General features: G+C 39.7%; 1 protein-coding gene across 1 annotated transcript; it reads left to right on the top strand.

Annotated features, from left to right (window-relative positions):
• The first annotated feature begins 18,332 nt into the window (after positions 1–18,332).
• On the top strand, positions 18,333–19,265 carry LOC131906060 (olfactory receptor 6C75-like). Its single transcript, XM_059256852.1, has one exon. It carries the CDS (start codon positions 18,333–18,335, stop codon positions 19,263–19,265), a length of 933 nt encoding a protein of 310 aa, XP_059112835.1.
• Positions 19,266–19,705: the final 440 nt, after the last annotated feature.

Raw genomic sequence — 19,705 nt, 5'->3', positions numbered from 1 at the left:
TAGTATCCCCGAAATGCACTCCGACTCAGAGACGCTGGCCAGTCACCTCTGGGTTTTTGGTCAGAAGTGAGGATACAATGCTTCAGGGGAATCTTTGTGTTAGAAAGATTAGGAGCATCTTTTCGTTCTGAAACGCTCACTCAGAAACAAAACCCTTGATGCCTCAGCTCAGCTGTAACTGAAAAGCTTGGCTTTTTTGCTTTTCTCAGGTAAAGTTTCTGGCCCTTTTGGGCTCTCTGTAGCTCTTTACCCACACTCTCCCAAGCGTTTCCCTCAGGGTACTCTGACCCACTGTCTTTTACTGGCTTGAAGAGACAGAGCTTAGAAGAGGTTTTTAGGAACTTGTCCCTGCCTCCTGCATTGCAGGGACAATTTTTAAGGCTTGAAAAACAGAACTTAGAGGTTTTGCTGTCTTAAGAGGTTTGTTGTTTTTCCCTTAGAGCTAATCACAGGTGGTCCCCATACTAATATCTTCAGGTGATTCTAATTTTTGTCCTTCTGAGAGAAAGTTAAAGGCTTTAGTTTTCAAGTTTAAGAGCTTTTGAGAAAGATGAAGGCTTTTTTAGAGAATTTTTCCCCCAAATTTTCCAAGAAAAGCTTTAAGAGAAAGGTTTTTTTCCCCCCAAGAGAAAGAGCAACTTTTCCCAAAACTTCCCAACTTTAAACTTTTTGGCTTTTTACATCCCCATTTTTGCCTCAGGGAGAAATCACTTTCTCCTGCTGCTTGGACTTAGCATTTCAGCTGCCCCAGGTCAAAAGCTTCCATAGGAAACTTATTCTTTCCCATAAGCTCGAAGAAGAGCTTTTTTACTACCCAAATAGCCCAAAGAAAGATTTTTTCCCCCAGTTTGCATTCAGAGCCCCCAAGTTAGAAAATTGAAGAGTTTTTCTGTCTAGTTGCCTTACTTATTTTTTCCTACACAATCTTACACTTCTAAGTTTTTCCTACACTATTTTACTACCCTATGCCTTATACTTATTTTTCACAGATAGAAATTGAGAAAGGGATAGAAGATAGAAAATTTTGACAGAAGAGAATTTCGCTGCAGCATCGGACATCCTTCCAGTCCGCTTTCCTTTTCTCTCGAGGATAAAACCCCTGCCTCTCAATATATATAAAAAATATATATATTTTCCATAACACCGGCATGCCTCATCCACTGGCAGGGCTGAACTCAGCACTTTCGCCAAAAACTCTGTAATAAAACTATTATTTTCCTTTATCTTTAGTCCCTATTACTTTGTCTTTAGTCCCTGTTCATTTGTCTTTAGTCCCCCCTTTTTTTTAGTCCCCCCCTTTTTTTCTTTAGTCCCTTTTTTCTTTTTTCTTTAGTCCCTGTTCATGGCGCCATTCTGTGGGGCGTTTACCCAACCACCCCCACAGTTCCCCAGAGTTTTCTTGAGTGCGAGCAGCAGGAAATATTAGATAGAAGGATTTATTGCAGAGAATATCGCGGAGATAAACAGATAGAAAATAAAGGATAGCCTCGAGAGGGCCTGGAACCTATTCCAACGGGCCCTGACTGTCTCTGCCCCAGGGTTTTTATAGAGACGCCAAGGGGTGGAGCAAAAGACCTCCTCCCCCAGCACAGCCAAGTGCAGACCATCCCAGACACCTGCACTTAGGCCCGTGGTCTAATCATCCTCTATGCGGACCTGCTGGGGAAAGCCACGAGGAACCCGAGAATGGGCTCCCACATATTGCATTATGGTCAGATAGGATACATGAGTTATTTCAATCTTTCTGGATTGTTAAGATTTATTTTGTCCCAGGTATGGTCTGTTTTCTGCCAAGTGGAATATATGTTCTTCGGTGTTTGGTGGAATATTCTGTAGATGTGTTAAATCCATTTAATGCACAATTACATTTAACTCTAATATTTTTTCTGCTTATTTTTTGTTCAGAGAACCTAACTATTGGAGAAAAAGGTATATGAAATTACCTACTATTGTTGGGTTTGAATTAATATATATCTTTAATCCCATTAATATATTTTATATGAAGTTAGGCACACCAGAGTTTGATGCATCTATGTTTAATATTGTAATATTTTCTTGATTAATTGATCCCTTGATTAAAATGAAGTGCTCTACCTTGTCTCTTCCGATTAGAAGTTTTTATTAATTTTACATACTAATCACAGATCCCCCTCTCTTCTCTCCTCCCACCCCCTAGCAATCCCCACCCCCCAAGAGACCACCCATCCCCTCCTCCTACAAGGTAAGGCCTCCCATGGGGAATCAGCAGAGCCCGGTACATTCAATTGAGGCAGGTCCAAGCCCACCCCCCACATCAAGGCTGTGCAAGGTGTCTCACCAGAGACAGTGGGCTCCAAAAGCCTGCTCATGCACCAGGGATGGATCCTGATCCTACTATCAGGGGGCCCCTTAAGCAGATCAAGCTACACAACTGTCTAGCTTATGCAGAGGGCCTAGTCCAGTCCCATGGAGGCTTCACAGCTATTGGTCTAAAGTTCATGAGTTCCCACTAGTTTGGTTTGGTTGTCTCTGTAGGCTCCTCCTCATGATCTTGATGCCCCTTGCTCATAGAATCCCTCTTCCCTCTCTTACACTCGACTCCTGGAGCTCTGCCTGGTGCTTGGCTGTGGATCTCTGCATCTGCTTCCATCAGTTACTGGATGAAGGCTCTATGATGACAGGGTATTCACCAATCTGATTACTGGGGTAGGCCAGCTCAGGCACCCTCTCCACTATTGCTAGTAATATAGCTGGGGTTGTCCTTGTGGATTCCTAGAAACTTCCCTGGTACCAGGTTTCTCCCTATCCCTATGACGTCTCCTTCTATCAAGATACCTCTTTCATTGTTCTCCTACTCCAACCCTGTTCCAGCTTGATCATCCGGTTCCTTACCCTCTATTGCCACCCCCACCTCCAGTTTACTTAGGAGATCTCATCTATTTCTCCTTCCCAGGGTTATCTCTGCATCCCTCTTAGGGTCTTCCTTGTTAGCTAGCTTCTCTGGAGCTGTGAATTGTAGTCTGGTTATTCTTTGATTTACATCTAGTATCCACGTATGAATGAGTATATAGCATGTTTGTGTTAAGGTCTTTGATCCACTTGGAGTTGAGTTTTGTGTAGGGTGATAAATATGGGTCTATTTGCATTCTTCTACATGCAGACAACCAGTTAGACCAGCACCATTTATTGAAGATGCTGTCTTTTTTTCTAGTGTGTATTGCTGGCTTCTTTATCAAAAATCAGGTGTCCATAGGTGTGTGATTTATATCTGCATTTTAAATTCAATTCCATTGATCAACTTGTCTGTTTTCATGCCAATACCATGCTGCTTTTATTACTATAGTTCTGTAGTATGATTTGAGGTTGGGGACAGTGATACCCCAGCAGTTCTCTTATTATTCAGGACTGTTTTAGCTACCCTGGGCATTTTGTGTTTCCACATGAAGCTGAAAATTGTCCTTTCAAGATCTGTTAAGAATTATGTTGGAAATTTAATGAGATTACACTGAATCCACAGATTGATTTTTTTAATATATTTTTACTATATTAATCCTATGATCCAAGAGCATGGAAAATCTTTCCATCTTCTGATATCTTCTTTAATTTTTTTCCTCAATGTCATAAAAATTTTATCATCAAAGTCTTTCACTTGCTTTGTTAGAGTTACCCTCAAGATACTCTATATTTTTAAGACTATTATGAAAGGTGTTTTTTCCCTAATTTCTTCCTCAGTCTGTTTGTCATTTGTATAAAGGAAGCCTGGTAATTTTCATGAATTAATTTTGTATCCAGCTACTTTGCTTAAAGTTTATCAGCTGTAGAAGTTTCCTTCTGGTGGAATTTTTAGGGTCACTTATGTATGCTATCATATCATCGGTAAATATAGATAGTTTGACTTCTTCCTTCCCAATTTGTATCCCCTTGATCTCTTTCAGTTGTCTTATTGCTCTAGCTAAGACTTCAAGAACTATATTGAATAGGTATGGTGAGAGTATACAGTCTTGTCTTGTTCCTGATTTTAGTGGAATTGCTTTGAGTTTATCTACATCAAAGTTGATGTTGGCTGTGGGTTTACTGGAAATTGCTTTTATTATGTTGAAGTATGTTTTTTATATTCCTAATCTCTCCAGGACTTCTATCATGAAGGGGTGTTGGACTTTTCAAAGGCATTTTATTGTTGTTGTTATTGTTTAATCTAATGAGATGATCATGTGGTTTTGTTTTTCAGTTTGTTTATATAGTGGATTATATGTATCGATTTATATATGTTGAACCATCCTTGAATCTCTATGATGAGGCCTACTTGATCATGATGGATGATCTTTTGATGTGTTCTTGGACTTGGTTTGCAAGAATTTAATTAAGAATTTTTGCATCTATTTTCATAAGGGAAATTGGTCTGTGATTCTCTTTTTTTGTTGGGTCTCTATGTAGTTTGGGCATCAGGGTTACTGTGGCCTCATAAAACAAACTGAGCGCCGGGTGGTGGTGGTGCACGCCTTTAATTCCAGTACTCAGGAGGCAGAGGCAGGCGGATCTCCATGAGTTCGAGTCCATCCTGGGCTACAGAGCAAGTTCCAGGACAGGCTCTATGTTACACAGAGAAACCCTATCTTGAAAAAACAAAAGAAAAAATAATAAAACAAACTGAACACTGTTCACTGTGTTTCTATTTGATGGAATAATTTGAGGAGTATTGGTGTTAACTCATTAAAAGTCTGGTAGAATCTGTGCTGAAACCATATGGCCCTGGGCTCCTTTTGATTGGTAGTCTTTTGTGTGTGTGTGTGTGATATATGCCTTTAATCCCACCATTTCAGAGGCAGAGACAGAAGGATCTCTTAGAGTTTGAGACCAGTCTGGTCTATATAGCCATCCTGAGTGAGGTAACCCAGACTGAGAAAGATAAACATGGTATGTACTCATTCATAAGTGGATACTAGATGTAAATCAAAGAATAACCAGACTGCAACCCACAGCTCCAGAGAAACTAGCTAACAAGGAAGACTCTAAGAGGGACAAATAGATAACCCTGGGAAGGAGAAATAGATGAGATCTCCTAAGTAAACTGGAGGTGGTGGGGGGCATTAGAGAGTAGGGAATGGGGGATGAGAACATAAGGGAACCGAATGGTCAAGCTGAAACAGGGTTGGAGTGGGAGAACAACGAAAGAGATACCATGATAGAGGGAGACATCATGGGAATAGGGAGAAACCTGGTGCTAGGGAAGTTTCCAGGAATCCACAAGGACAACCCCAGCTTAGACTACTAGCAATAGTGGAGAGGGTGCCTGAGCTGGCCTACCCCAGTAATCAGATCGGTGAATACCCTGTCATCATAGAGCCTTCATCCAGTAACTGATGGAAGCAGATGCAGAGATCCACAGCCAAGCACCAGGCAGAGCTCCAGGAGTCGAGTTGAAGAGAGGAAAGAGGGATTCTATGAGCAATATCACGATGGGGAAACCTACAGAGACAACTAAACCAAGCTAGTGGAGCCTGGTTGGGACTGGACTAGGCCCTCTGTACAAGCAAGACTGTTGTGTAGCTTGATCTGCTTAAGAGGCACCCTGATAGTAGGATCAGGATCTATCCCTGGTGCATTGGCTGGCTTTTTGGGGCCCATTACCTATGGTGGGACCCCTTGCACAGCCTTGATACAGGGGAAGGGGGTTGGACTTGCCTCAGCTGATTGGCAGTCTTTTAATTACAGTTTTTATTTTACCCCAAGATATAGATATGTCTGTTTACATTACCTGTCTGATAATCTTGATTTAATTTTGGCAAGTGATATGTATAGAGAAAATTATCCATTTCTTTTAGATTATCCAATTTGGTGGAGTACAGTTTTGTGAAGTATGTCCTTCTGAGTCTCTGGATTTCCTCAGTGTCTGTCTGTTATGTCCCCCTTTTCATGTCTGATTTTGTTAATTTGGATTTTTTCTCTTTGCCTTTTAGTTAATTTGGCCAAGGGTTTGTCAATCTTATTGATTTTCTCAAAGAACCAATTCTTTGTTTCATTGATTCTTTATATTGTTTTTGTTTGTTTGTTTATATTTTATTAATTTTGTCTGAGTTTTCTTGTTTCTTGCCATAGACTCCCTTTAAATGGGATTTCTTCTGTTTGTTTTAGAGCTTTCAGGTTCCTGTTAAGTCACTAGCATGCGATATCTCCAATTTTTTTATGTAGGCACTTAGCGCTTTGGACTTGCTGCATAGAACAACCTTCTTTGTGTCTCATAAGTTTGAGTATGTTGTATATTCATTTTTGTGCAATTTGAGAAAGTCTTTAATTTCTTTCTTGATTTCTGTCATGACCCATTTTTCATTCAGTAATGAGTTAAGTTTCCATGAGTTTGTAAACTTTCTGGGTTTTTGTTGTTGTTGTTGTTGTTGTTGATACCCAACTTTAATAGTGGTGGTCGGACAGAATTCAGGATGTTTTTTCAGTTTTCTTGAATCTGTTGAGACTTGCTCTGTGTCTGAGTATGTGGTCAATTTTGATGTCTCCCACAATCAGTGTAGTTTGTGAGGGTCAGTATGTGTTTAAGCTGTAGTAGAGTTTCTTTTATGACTTGGGTGCCCTTGTGTTTGGTGCACAGATGTTAAGAATTGCAATGTCCTCTTGGTGGACTTTTTCCTTTGATGAGTATGTAGTGTCCTTTTCTATCTCTTCTGATTAGTTTTGGTTTGAAGTCTACTTTGTCAGATATTAAAATGGCTACCTTGACTTGCTCCTTAGGTCCATTTGTTTGGAATAACTTTTTCCATTGTTTATTCCTGAGGTGATGTCTGTCTGTGGTGTTAACATACAGCAGAATGGTGGATCTTGTGCTTGCACCCATCTGTTAGCCTGTGTCTTTTTATTCAGGAATTTGGACCATTGATATTGAGAATTTGTAGTGGGTAGCTGTTCCACCTTTGACCTGGAACTACTACCCCCATTGAGGCTTCAGCAACTGTCACGCCTTGAAGGCAGAGCTGAGACAGGAGCCCTGAAGACCCGAGATCCGGATGTGCCGCCTCTCTTGGTTCCTGGATCCTGGATGCTGGAAGTAGACTGAGCAGAGTTCTCTAGAGAATACCACTGTTCTGCACTTCACCTTTCCCAGACCCTGTTACTTGTAAGTTACCCTACAAAATAAACCTCCGTTTTAACTATGTGGAGTTGCCTTAATATTTCAACCAAAAAGAATTATCAATGAGTAGTGTTTGTTGATGCCTATTATTTTGGTGTTGTGAGGGTGTGTGATGGTGTGTGTGTGTGTGTGTGTGTGTGTGTCCCCTCTTTTGATTTGATTTGATTATTTATTTCACATTATTTTGGGGCTGTTGTTATCTTCTTCCCATTGAAATTTTCATTCTAGTCCCTTCTATAGGGCTGGATTTGTAGATAGACGTTGCTTAAATTTGGTTTTATCATGCAATGTCTTATAACCACTTTACTAGACAATGGATCCCTACCTGCATTCTAAAACTTTTTCCCCACAGATAAGTATAGCTTTCACCCTTCATCAAAGAAGCTCCTCTTTATAGCAAATGAAGACAATTACAGAATACCACAACTGGCCACAATACAGAAATCAATGGATTGTGTGGAGCCTGGCCTCAGTGAATATGTCTACAACACAACTCTTGATCCTAACATTGGGAAAGAGGAGATAAAAGGTTATAAGATCCAGAGGACTAGGAAGTCTGCTGTGAGATTGTGTCTCCAAGAAATGACAGAGAAACTGCACTTAGGACACCTCAACAATATGGCTGCCTAACAAGATCTAACAATGATAGTATCAGTAGATATGCTAATGCAGAAGGAGGAAATCTCACAGGTTCCCACACCTAGACAAGAGCTACAGGCAAATAATGATGGCAGAGAGAGGGAACATCAGCCTCTTCTAGAGACGAGCCCCCTAGTTGGTTTTTCAATACAGAGTGGTATGCCCTGAAATCATATACACACAGGCCACACTAACCTCATTCAGCAGGTTATATTCATATAATTATGCATATATGTATGTGCAACAAGAATAATAAAAAAGGGGCCATGAATTTGAGAAGAACTAACAGAGTACGGGGAATTTTGGAGGTGGGATGATATGAGAAAGGTCGAAAGGATAAAAAGGAAAGAGGGAAGTAATGTAATTATATTTCAATTAAAATTTTTGTTTTGTTTGTTTTTTTTTTGTTGTTGTTTTGTTTTTCAAGACAGGGTTTCTCTGTGTAGCTTTGTGCCTCTCCTGGAACTCACTTGGTAGCCCAGGCTGGCCTCGAACTCACAGAGATCCGCCTGGCTCTGCCTCCCGAGTGCTGGGATTAAAGGCGTGCACCACCACCACCCGGCGCTCAGTTTGTTTTATGAGGCCACAGTAACCCTGATGCCCAAACTACATAGAGACCCAACAAAAAAAGAGAATCACAGACCAATTTCCCTTATGAAAATAGATGCAAAAATTCTTAATTAAATTCTTGCAAACCAAGTCCAAGAACACATCAAAAGATCATCCATAATAAAAAGATATCTTACCATATTTTCTTTTGAACAATAATTGTTAAACCATTTATTTTAGATCTAGTAAACATCTGGATTTGTTTTCTTTCATTTCCTGATTTCATTTTTACATAATATCAAATCAGAATCAATATATATTTCTTTTTCCTACCTAAGAAAATCACTCAATTCAGTACCACTATTGACAGGACCATCATTTCCTTACAAGCTATTTTTTTGGTAATTGTTTACAAAATATAATCTTTCTGTCCTTTTGCTTTCAACATGTCTGGCTTCTTCTCTCTTTAATGGCTACTCTTAAAATATAACATATATTCTTGACTTATTATATAGTTGAAAACAAATATTTATGAGTCTTCTAATCCTATTTGTGTATGTCTTAATTTATTTCTGTAATGTAATTACGTTTTCCATACAAAGATTTTTGCATATTTTTGTCAGAAATATGGGGCATTTCATGTATATTGATGTTATTATAGATTATATTGAGAATTCTTTTCAAAACTGGTCTTCAAGCAGTGATAAATGTCAGAAGAGCTGATTGTGTAATAGGTCCAAGGACATACCTTCCCATAAGTTTTGCAAATAATCATTGAATTACCTTGAACACTCCAGAGTTCTGTGTTGAAAGAAATCAATGTGATCTGAGTGGTGGTGGCACATGCCTTTAATCACAGCACTGGTGTGGGGTGTTTACCCACCACCCCCACAGTTCCCCAGAGTCTTCTTGAGTGTGAGCAGCAGGAAATATTAGATAGAAGGATTTATTGTGGAGAATATCTCGGAGATAAACAGATAGAAAATAAAGGATAGCCTCGAGAGGGCCTGGAACCTTTTCCAACGGGCCCCGACTGTCTCTGCCCCAGGGTTTTTATAGAGACGCCAAGGGGTGGAGCAAAAGACCTCCTCCCCCAGCACAGCCAAGTGCAGACCATCTCAGACACCTGCACTCAGGCCCGTGGTCCTAATCATCCTCTATGTGGACCTGCTGGGTAAAGCCATGAGGAACCCGAGAACAGGCTCCCACAGGTCCCCCTTTCTTAATATATAAAAAAATAACTATTAATGGCTTACAGCAATCTCCATAACTGTTACACCTCCCAATATGGAAGTAGAGGATGATAAAGATGGCATTTCTCTTTTGAATTAGGTCCAAGGTGACTACAGCAGTCTTAGCTGCCTCAAGCCCTTTCTAAACCAAAAACTCTTAAGGTGACTACAAACTTAAAGAATCCCTTAGCTTCATCATTACAATTAACAGGTTAACATAAATATTGCTACACATAGTCACAATTCTCCCAATCTTACAACTCAAAGCAAATTCTTAACAGAACCATTTGAATTAGCATATATGGTGCTATATATAGTTAACAATTTTCTCCGTCTTACAACTTTAACTCTTAATCATTTGAATTTTCTTGCTAACAGAACATAGGAAAAACTTCGATGTATTCACATCAAACTTAAATATTCCTTAACTCCACAAAACCAGGGTGCATTAATATCAATAGGTTAAACATAATTTCTGCAAACATAATTCAACCTTAATTCCACTCATAACTCCTCCTTTTCTTTATAATTTAAAACAAAATCTCAAACCTAGTTAGAGGAACCCAAACTCATACAATTCCTACAAACCCATATTGAAAAGCAATCTTCTCAATCTAACCATTAACACTTTGAAAACTTTTAGCAAAACATCCAAAAGCAGTTTCTTAATAAAACTCTTTACACACTTTAAAAGTAGTCTCTTAGTATACCCAATTTGCATTTCTTACTAAGAAAACATGACATTAATCCACTCAAAGAAATTTTTTAAATTAAATAGACTAAGGAAAATTAACTCTCTTTTATAATTTTTTAAGCAAAAATCTCAAGCCTAGCTATAAAACCCAAACTTCTGTTTAAACAGTTCCATTTGTAACACAAAACCAGTTCCATAAGTAATTCCATTTTTACATAAACAGTTCCACAAAACAATTTATGAATCACCAGTTAATAAAGCATATATGCATACACAAAACTGCATCTTGATTCTAGGTAGAAATAATAAATTTCTTCATTTAAACAGTTCCATTTTTAACCCAATTCCAGAAAACAGTTCCTAGGTCATTACTATAAGTAAACTCAAAATTGTCCCATTGCAATGAAATCTCTACTGTTCATTTCATTTTTTAAGTCCCAAAATTCAAATGATAAATTCTGGTACAAGCCTTTCAAATATGAAGAAATCCATAACCAAAATCTTTTTGTAGTTTTATCTCATTTTAAGTTCAAAAGGTTCAAACAAGAAATAAATTCTGGTATTAGGCTTTCACTTCAAAATATGAAGAGACGTTTTTCAACCAAAACTTTTTGCAGTTAACAATTTTTGTTCAAACAAGCCTCTCTGAACTTATTCTCAAGCCAGAGACCTTTTTAGGTACAGTAGTATTCTAAACCGCATCGTTTTTTATGTTAGCTCAGGTTTTTCTGTGTTGCGCCGATTTTCCACGGATCTCAGCTGCGGATGCCTTGTGCTGGTTCTGGCATCTGCCATTCTTAGCTTCTTAGCAGCTTCTGGAGCTTTTGAAAAACCGCTCAGACTGCCTACTTTGCAGTCTACTGGGACACTAACCTTCTGTGTCTCGGGTTCTTTCACCATATACATTAAGAATAGACTCACACTTAACATTTACACTTTTTTACAGACTCACATATAACATTTTTTGGAAAGCATTTAGACTCACATTCAACATTTACATGTTTTTACAAACTCACATATAACATATTAACATCTACTTATTTATACTCCTTAAGAAAACTATAGAACTACTTTAGCAAATATATTTCTTATTACTTCTTATATATTTCTTATATTCATTCCATCTTATTCTTATTTAAACTTACATTTACGACTAGCATCTTTACTTCTTACAAGCTTATTACTACATGTCTTAAGACTACCTTAGATACTTCTTGCAAGCTTATATTCTTAAAGGAACTCTATAGATCTTTTTTACAAACTTATATAGGGCTACCATTAGCATATATTTAACTTAGCAAACACCTAAAGATTTCTTAACACAGAGATCTAACAAGAGAATTTTTACAAACTCACATATGTTATTTTCATCTTTTTCTATTTCTTACTCTTAATTATCACTATCTCTATTAGAAAGATTCTCTTAACTAGACAGGAAGTACGTACATCATTTCTAAAGTTTAGAGTTTATAGCCAGCTTTGCTATAAAACACTGGGATTTAGTGAGTGTTGTTGTTATAGAATTGTGATAGTTGTTGCTAGAGGACTGTAACCTTCCCAGGATGACACCACACTCCAAAGTTGCCAGTTCTCTCAGCCGTTCTGGACCGGCAGAGATGCACTGTCAGAGGTAGACGGTTTTTTACTAGAGGCTGTTCCTTCACCCAAATTCATAATAGTTCCCCTAAGTGCTTCAATTCAGACAAACATTTCTATTACAGCAGTACTTTTGGTTTGCTCTACCGAAAAACTTCACTTCACGCTGAGGGTGAGATTACCGTATTTAGCTGCTGTAAAGCACTTCACCAAATACTGCACAGCTATTAGGTGATATAAAGTATTTTTCTAAAGGAGCACAGCTCCAAACTGTATTTAGTATTTTCACTTCATTAGCTTTAACTCCTGATGTTATTAGCAGCTGTAATATTTAGCATTGATTTTTTTATAAGGAACTTTCAGGTGAAGCAACTCTTTTGTAAGACAGCTAGATTTTCTGAAGTTTGTTTCCCATTTATAAAGCAGTCATTTCTTTTTGAATGCCTGTTTCCTTGTCTCCTTAATTAGATTTGCAAAGTAATCACTCTTTGCAGGCAGTTTGTTCAAAAGGCAAAGAACTTTTTTAGGAACTTGTCCTTGCCTCCTGCATTGCAGGGAGGATTTTTAAAGCTTGAAAGAACTTGGAGAGGTTTTGCTGTCTTAAGAGGTTTTCCCTTAGAGCTAATCACAGGTGGTCCCCATACTAATATGTTCAGGTGATTCTAATTTTTGTCCTTCTGAGAGAAAATTAAAGGTTTTAGTTTTTAAGTTTTTAAGAGAGCTTTTGAGAAAGATTAAGGCTTTTAAGAGAGATTTTTTTTTTCCAACAAATTTTCCAAGAAAAGCTTTATAGTTTAAAAGAAAGATTTTTTTCCCCAGTAAAAAGAAAGACCAACTTTTCCTGTAGCATGAATCTTTATTGGGGTCAATTCTGGTAGATCAGAGAGACAGAACAAGCCACAGCTATCTCACCTTGCCAATTCCTCAGCTGGTCCTGTTTCCTCAGACTGGAAGCCTCTGAGTCCTCATCCAGAATGAATTTCAGCTAAACTGTGTTGCTCCAAAGCCTGAAAGCTTAACCAGCCAAATGCTTAACAAGCCAAAATGCTTCTAGTTTTTGGTCCTCAATGCCTTATAAACCTTTCTGCTTTCTACCACCACTCCCTGGGATTAAAGGCTGCTTTCTGCGATTAAAGGTGTGAGTCACCATGCCTGGCTGTTTCCAATGTGGCCTTGAACTCAGAGATCCAGAGGGATTTCTGTCTCTGGAATGCTAGGATTAAAGGCGTGTGCTAACATTTTCTAGCCTAAGTATCTTGTGGCTTTTCTGTTCTCTGACCCCAGATAAGTTTATTAAGGTACACAATATTTTGGGGAACACAATACCACCACATTTTCCCAAAACTTCTGAACTTTAAACTTAGACTTCTTACACCCCCATTTTTGCCTCAAGGAGAAAACACTTTTTCCTGCCACTTGGACTTAGCATTTCAGCTGTCCCCAGGACAAAAGCTTCCATAGGAAACTTATTCTCCATAAGTTCAAAGAAGAGCTTTTTTACTACCCAAAAAGCCCAAAGAAAGATTTTTTTCCCAGTTTGCGTTTATAGCCCCCAAAGTTAGAAAATTGAAGTTTTTCTATCTAGTTGCCTTATTTTTTCCTACACGATCTTACATTTTTAAATTTTTCCTACACTATATTACTACGCTATACCTTGTACTTATTTTTCACAGATAGAAATTGAGAAAGAGATAGAAGATAGAAAATTTTGACAGAAGAGAATTTCGCTGCAGCATCGGACATCCTTCCAGTCCGCTTTCCTTTTCTCTCGAGGATAAAACCCCTGCCTCTCAATAATATATATAAAAAATATATATTTTCCATAACACCGGCATGCCTTATCCATTGGCAGGGCTGACTCAGCACTTTCACCAAAAACTCTGTAATAAAACTATTATTTTCCTTTATCTTTAGTCCCTATTACTTTGTCTTTAGTCCTTGTTCATTTGTCTTTAGTCCCCCCTTTTTTTAGTCCCCCCTTTTTTTCTTTAATCCCTTTTCTTTTTTCTTTAGTCCCTGTTCATGGCGCCATTCTGTGGGGTGTTTACCCACCACCCCCACAGTTCCCCAGAGTCTTCTTGAGTGCGAGCAGCAGGAAATATTAGATAGAAGGATTTATTGCAGAGATAAACAGATAGAAAATAAAGGATAACCTCGAGAGGGCCTGGAACCTTTTCCAACAGGCCCCGACTGTCTCTGCCCCAGGGTTTTTATAGACGCCAAGGGGTGGAGCAAAAGACCTCCTCCCTCAGCACAGTCAAGTGCAGACCATCTCAGACACCTGCACTCAGGCCCGTGGTCCTAATCATCCTCTATGTGGACCTGCTGGGTAAAGCCACGAGGAACCCAAGAACAGGCTCCCACACACTGGGGAGGCAGAGGCAGGCAGATCTCTGAATTTGAGGGCAGCCTGGTCTATAGAGCAAGTTCCAGAACAGCCAGGGCTACACAGAGAAACTTGTCTTAAAGAAAGAGAGAGAGAGAGAGAGAGAGAGAGAGAGAGAGAGAGAGAGAGAGAGAAATCAATGTGAGATACTAGTGTATCAATATATATTACAAAATTGTTCACAATGGTAGTTGTGGAACCAACTTAGATGTCCATCAATACAGGAATGGATAAATAGAATGTGGTATAAAAACACAATGGAATTTTATTCAACCATACAGAAGAATAAATTATGTTATTTACAGGAAAATGGTTACAACTGAAGATACTGGTATGAAATAAAGTAAGCCGTACTCAGAAAGACAAATGTTACTTTCTCATCTTCAGAGTCTAGATTTTATAGATAAAATTGTATGTATTTATAGTTAGATTTTATGCATAAAAGCATATGTGCACGAATGACATGAAGAAGTGAAGCTGTCTAGGAGAAAGAAGGATGCTATGAAGAGGAGGGCAGGGGAGGGGAGGGACATGGTCAAGTGTAGGAGATACGTGCCTTGGGGAGCCTAGTACTACATCAACCAATTTTTCAATAAAGAAGCCAATAGGTTACAAAGCAGAGATCCAGGTTTGCCTGAGTTCAAGCAGAATGAGCCAATGTTTTGAGAACAGCTGGTCTTTTTAGTCAGTTGTGGAAACCATAGGAACACTGAAGAAAACTTCTACGGTATTTGCCTTGACTCTGTAAATAGGGTTGATGATGGCAGGTTCAAACAACATCTCCAAGACGTCGCCTCACAACCTAGCATTGAAAAAACCAAAAAGCTCTTTAAGGCAAAGTGTAGCATTTGTCTGTGAGTATGAACAGAAGTATTTAGAAAGCATTTGAGGGCTGTGTTAATTCACCTACACACCAAGAGTAAGTTCCTCCCTAGGTCATAAGATGCTCCCCCCTTAGTCATGGATATTTTTAACTGGGTTTACAGTACCAGGTATGAAATCCCTCCCATGGAGTGGGCCTCAAATTCAATCAGTGGCTGTTGGCTACCCCATAACAGTCATGCCACCAGTGGGCACATCTTGCATGGTAGGGTGACATTACAGGTCATTGGGTTCATAGTTCAGTAAGACTGAAGAGGCCTTTTCTTCCCAATTGTAGGTACAGTATCCTCTGGAACCACAGAAGCCAGCTAGCAGGAAGGCTGCTTCCAATTTAGATCCAGCTTAATTTCTCTACATCTTGTAATGAAAATGTGTGATCCTTGGTTTTTGCTTAAAGCCACAAAGCTGCAGGAATAGAGACCAGTTCCCAGCAGCCAACCTGAGGTAGCCAAGAGATGCAGCCCACAGATCAAAGGTTGCTAAGTAACAGCTTCTCCATTCTGTGGCTCATGTGTCTTCCAGCAATGTCTACCTACATCTATTAATTATAAGGGGATTCACTCACTACAGATCCACACTGTGATCAATTAGTCAGTCACTAAATAAAATTATGACACGTTTAGTGGCCTGAATAAATCTGGATATTATGTTAAGTGAAATAAGACAGGCACAGAGAGATGAGAAACCATGTCTCACTAGTATTTGGAGGCATATTGTTATGTTGCTTTCATGGAGTTAAGAAAACGAGCAACAGACAGCAGCACTTGGAGAACTGGGGCAGGTCAAAGGTGATAAATGAGTACAGAAGAGCCATTGGACAGAAAGAATCATTTCTAATGCTTGACTGTATAGAAGGGTAACTATGGTTGCAAACAATTTATTGAGGATTACAAAACAGCCAACAAATTTAGAATGTTCTGGGCACAAGGAAACAAAGTAAGAGATGTGCCAATTACTCTTACCTGATCATGGCAATACCATGTGGATATCCTAAAATATCACATTGTACTCTGTAAATGCATTCAATTATTATATGTCATATAAACACACACACAGAGAGAGAGAGAGAGAGAGAGAGAGAGAGAGAGAGAGAGAGAGAGAGAGAGAGAGAGAGAGAGAGAGAGAGATCAGGTAGGTTTTAGATGCCAGGAGATAGATGACTTTCCCTTTATCTTTGTAGAGAAGTAGGGATTACATTTCCCTCTTTAAGAAGGCTAGACCAGCAAAGAAAATACTCTGCTGATAAAAATACCACTGGCTGGTGCCCATATACCCATGTGTTGAAATATTAACCTTAGTTCATTTCTACTCTAATTGTTTGCTTATCAGGACAAAATCAAATTAAAATATAATGAAAATAATTATCATATGCATGGGGGACAGATGAAGGTGAGATCCACTCTCTTTTGCAAATCTTTGTTCTATACCTTCTCCATAAGTCTGACAAAACCAAGAGGCAGGGACCGGTTCCTTATGATCATGTGTTTTGGTACATTGCTCTGGCCTCAATATACACATCACATGTAGAAAATCTAAGTCTGGACTTTGACCTCAAATAAATAGAAAATTTGCAAGCTGAGATCTGAGAAATCCTTAGGGAAATAGAGTAAAAAGTCTCAGCAGAGGACAGTCTGTACCACCTATCACCCCCGACAGAAAACACAGTGTTTCACCAATAACTCTTGTACTCAAAAGTGACCAATTAGACATCTCTAGGGAGCCCAGCTGTGCATAACATTTCTTTCTTATTCCTTTCACTCATAACAAGCTCTGAGAGCACCCTGTTCCCTGGATGGAGACATCAGGCTAGTGACCAAATTCTTGTGGGGAAATCATCAAAGACATATTAGACCTGTGTTTTGGGAGATATTTGTTCTTGGTATAACTGAACACAAATGATTCTGCACTTAGTTATGTGGGATTACCAAGGAGAAAGATATGCAGCAGAAAGGTCAGTTACACACCTGAGAAGTGAGCAGTGTACCAGAATATTCCTCAGGCCCTGGAGCATGAAGGAGATCCAGGTAAGCAGTACATTCAGGTCCTGGACACAACAGTGTGGGACAAATACATATCACACCCTGATGCCAGCAACTTGACACTCAGATGAGATGGAAGAGAGAATGATAAAGTTGAGGACCACTGTTATGAGTGAAGGGGATAGCGCCGTGTTTCTGACACTTTCTTCCTAGTCAGTTAATACTTGAAAAGGCTGCCATTGGCATCTTCTTACCTTCTAGGATGGACCCCAGAAGGACAAGGTTAAGTCTTTGACTTACCCTGTAACAGTGAGGTCTCTAGTGTCTGGTCATCTCAGTGTCCTTCTGTTAGGTGGTTGTGCTGAAACAGATCTAGTCTAAGAACCATACTGTCCTTAGGTCCACCATATGTCATTACTATTACCTGAAGGATGAGAAAGTGTGGTCAATAGAGTATATCTATCACCTATGTTTGAGAGACAGTCAGTTGGACATTTTGTGGGGAAATCATCAAAGATACATGAGACCCGTGTTTTTGCAGAATTTTTTTCTTGGTATAACTGAACACAAATGATTTTGCACTCAGTTATGATGTGGGATTACAAAGGAGAAAGGTATGCAGCTGAAAGGTCAGCTATAAAGGTCTCCTCCATTCAGGTATTTGCCACCAAGTTTGATGACCCATAAGGTGCAAGAAGAAACTGACTCCTGCAAATTGTCCTCTTCTCTCCACATACATGCCCCAACACATGTACAGTTATACTAGCAGTAAATAAATACAAATGTAATGTGTTAAAAATACTTTGGAATAATATTGAGAAACAGCAGGAGTCTGGAATCCAGTAAGAGTCCAGTCTTCTGTATCTCTGTTATATGATCCAACCTCTCTGAGACGCTGAAAGTTTTGATCTCTCCTCCTGGTGAAGCAGCGGCGGCAAGAACCTAATACTTAGGATATTGTGGGGAAAGAGAGGAATACCGACTCCAGGTGGCCAGTGCAGTAGCATAAATGGTGATGGAAGTGGTTATAATGGTCATCGTAATGATGGCTGAACCGAAGAGTAACATGCCAATAATTATGATACCATAGTTAAACTTCAGAACACACAGGTTTGTGTCAAGAGAAAAGAGAATAACGTGTTTCCTCATATTTTAACCTTCATGCGCTTTGAACAGGCTGCTGAATGACCTGATCGTGTGCACCGTGAGAACATCTCTGCTCCCTGTGATCTCTTTACCGCGAGTTAAGACAGTGGAAATGAGGAATGGGACAACTGTCCAGGACTTTATCCTGGAGGGATTTCCTGCTGTCCAGCACCTGGGGATCCTCCTCTTCTCAGTGCTCCTGCTGGCATACCTGGCCTCCATCACAGGAAATGTAGTCATTGTCTCCATTGTCTGCACCAATGCCCGTCTGAAAACCCCCATGTACTTTTTCCTTAGCATTTTCTCCTTGGTTGAGTGTTGTTTTACCAGTTCTGTCATCCCTAAGTTGTTGGCTATATTTCTTTTAGGGAAACAAGCAATTTCCTTTGTCACCTGTTTCATACAAGCCTTCGTCTTTGTATTTATCGGGGCATTTGGTTTTCTTCTCATAGCTGTGATGTCGGTGGACAGGTGTGTGGCTATCTGCAGGCCTCTTCATTACCCCACCATCATGAACCCGAGGACCTGCACCCTCCTAATCATGGCCTGCCTTACTACAACCTTCACCCTTATCACTTGGGTAGTAGTGAAGGTATCCCAGTTATCCTTCTGTGGCCCCCATGTCATCCCACACTTCTTCTGTGACCTCGGCCCTCTGATCCGCCTCTCCTGCTCTGACACCAGCTCTGTGGAAACTCTGACTTTTGGTCTTGCTTTGCTTCTCCTTCTCTCGTCCCTCACTATAACCATCACTTCATACAGCAGCATAGTCGTCATGATCGTGCGTCTCCCATCAGCCAAGGAGCGACAGAAGGCTTTCTCCACCTGCTCCTCTCACCTCATTGTCCTCTCGCTGATGTATGGCAGCTGTATATTTATATACGTGAAACCAAAGCAAACAAGCAGGCTGGAATCCAACAGAGAGGCTGCTCTCATGAACACAGTGGTGACGCCGCTTCTGAACCCTGTCATCTACACCCTGCGCAACAAGCAGGTCCACCAGGCTCTGAGAGAGACTGTGTGCAGAATAAAAATACCAAGATAAGAAAACATTATGTGTTCTTGGGGTGGAAATAATCAGAATTTCCCCCCCCCCAATTTAGCAAGTGCACAAGCCTTAGCATTTCAGAATCACAGAATTCACATGCCTTCCGTGTAAATATCCCCATAAAATGCAGGTGTTTGTTAGCTCATGCATACACTTTAATGCAGTGTGTGTGCCTAATCCACCCTCCTTATTCCACATATTTCTGGCAATAGATTTTTGTTTGTTTTTCGAGGCAGGGTTTCCCTATGTAGTCCTAGCTGTCCTGGAACTTGCTCTGTGGACCAGATTGGTCTCAAACTCCCAAAGATCTGCCTGCCTCTGCCTCCTGAGTGATGGAATTAAAGGCATGCACTACCACCACCCAGCCTGGCAATAGACTTTGATTGCAAAATCTATTGAACTTTTTAATTCAAGTGATAGGAACTGTGTGCTTGAAT

This window comes from Peromyscus eremicus, chromosome 3 (assembly GCF_949786415.1).
Source record: "Peromyscus eremicus chromosome 3, PerEre_H2_v1, whole genome shotgun sequence".
Lineage (NCBI taxonomy): Eukaryota > Metazoa > Chordata > Mammalia > Rodentia > Cricetidae > Peromyscus > Peromyscus eremicus.
The sequence above is the reverse complement of the archived record's forward strand: the minus strand, read 5'-3'. Positions and strand labels throughout refer to the sequence as shown.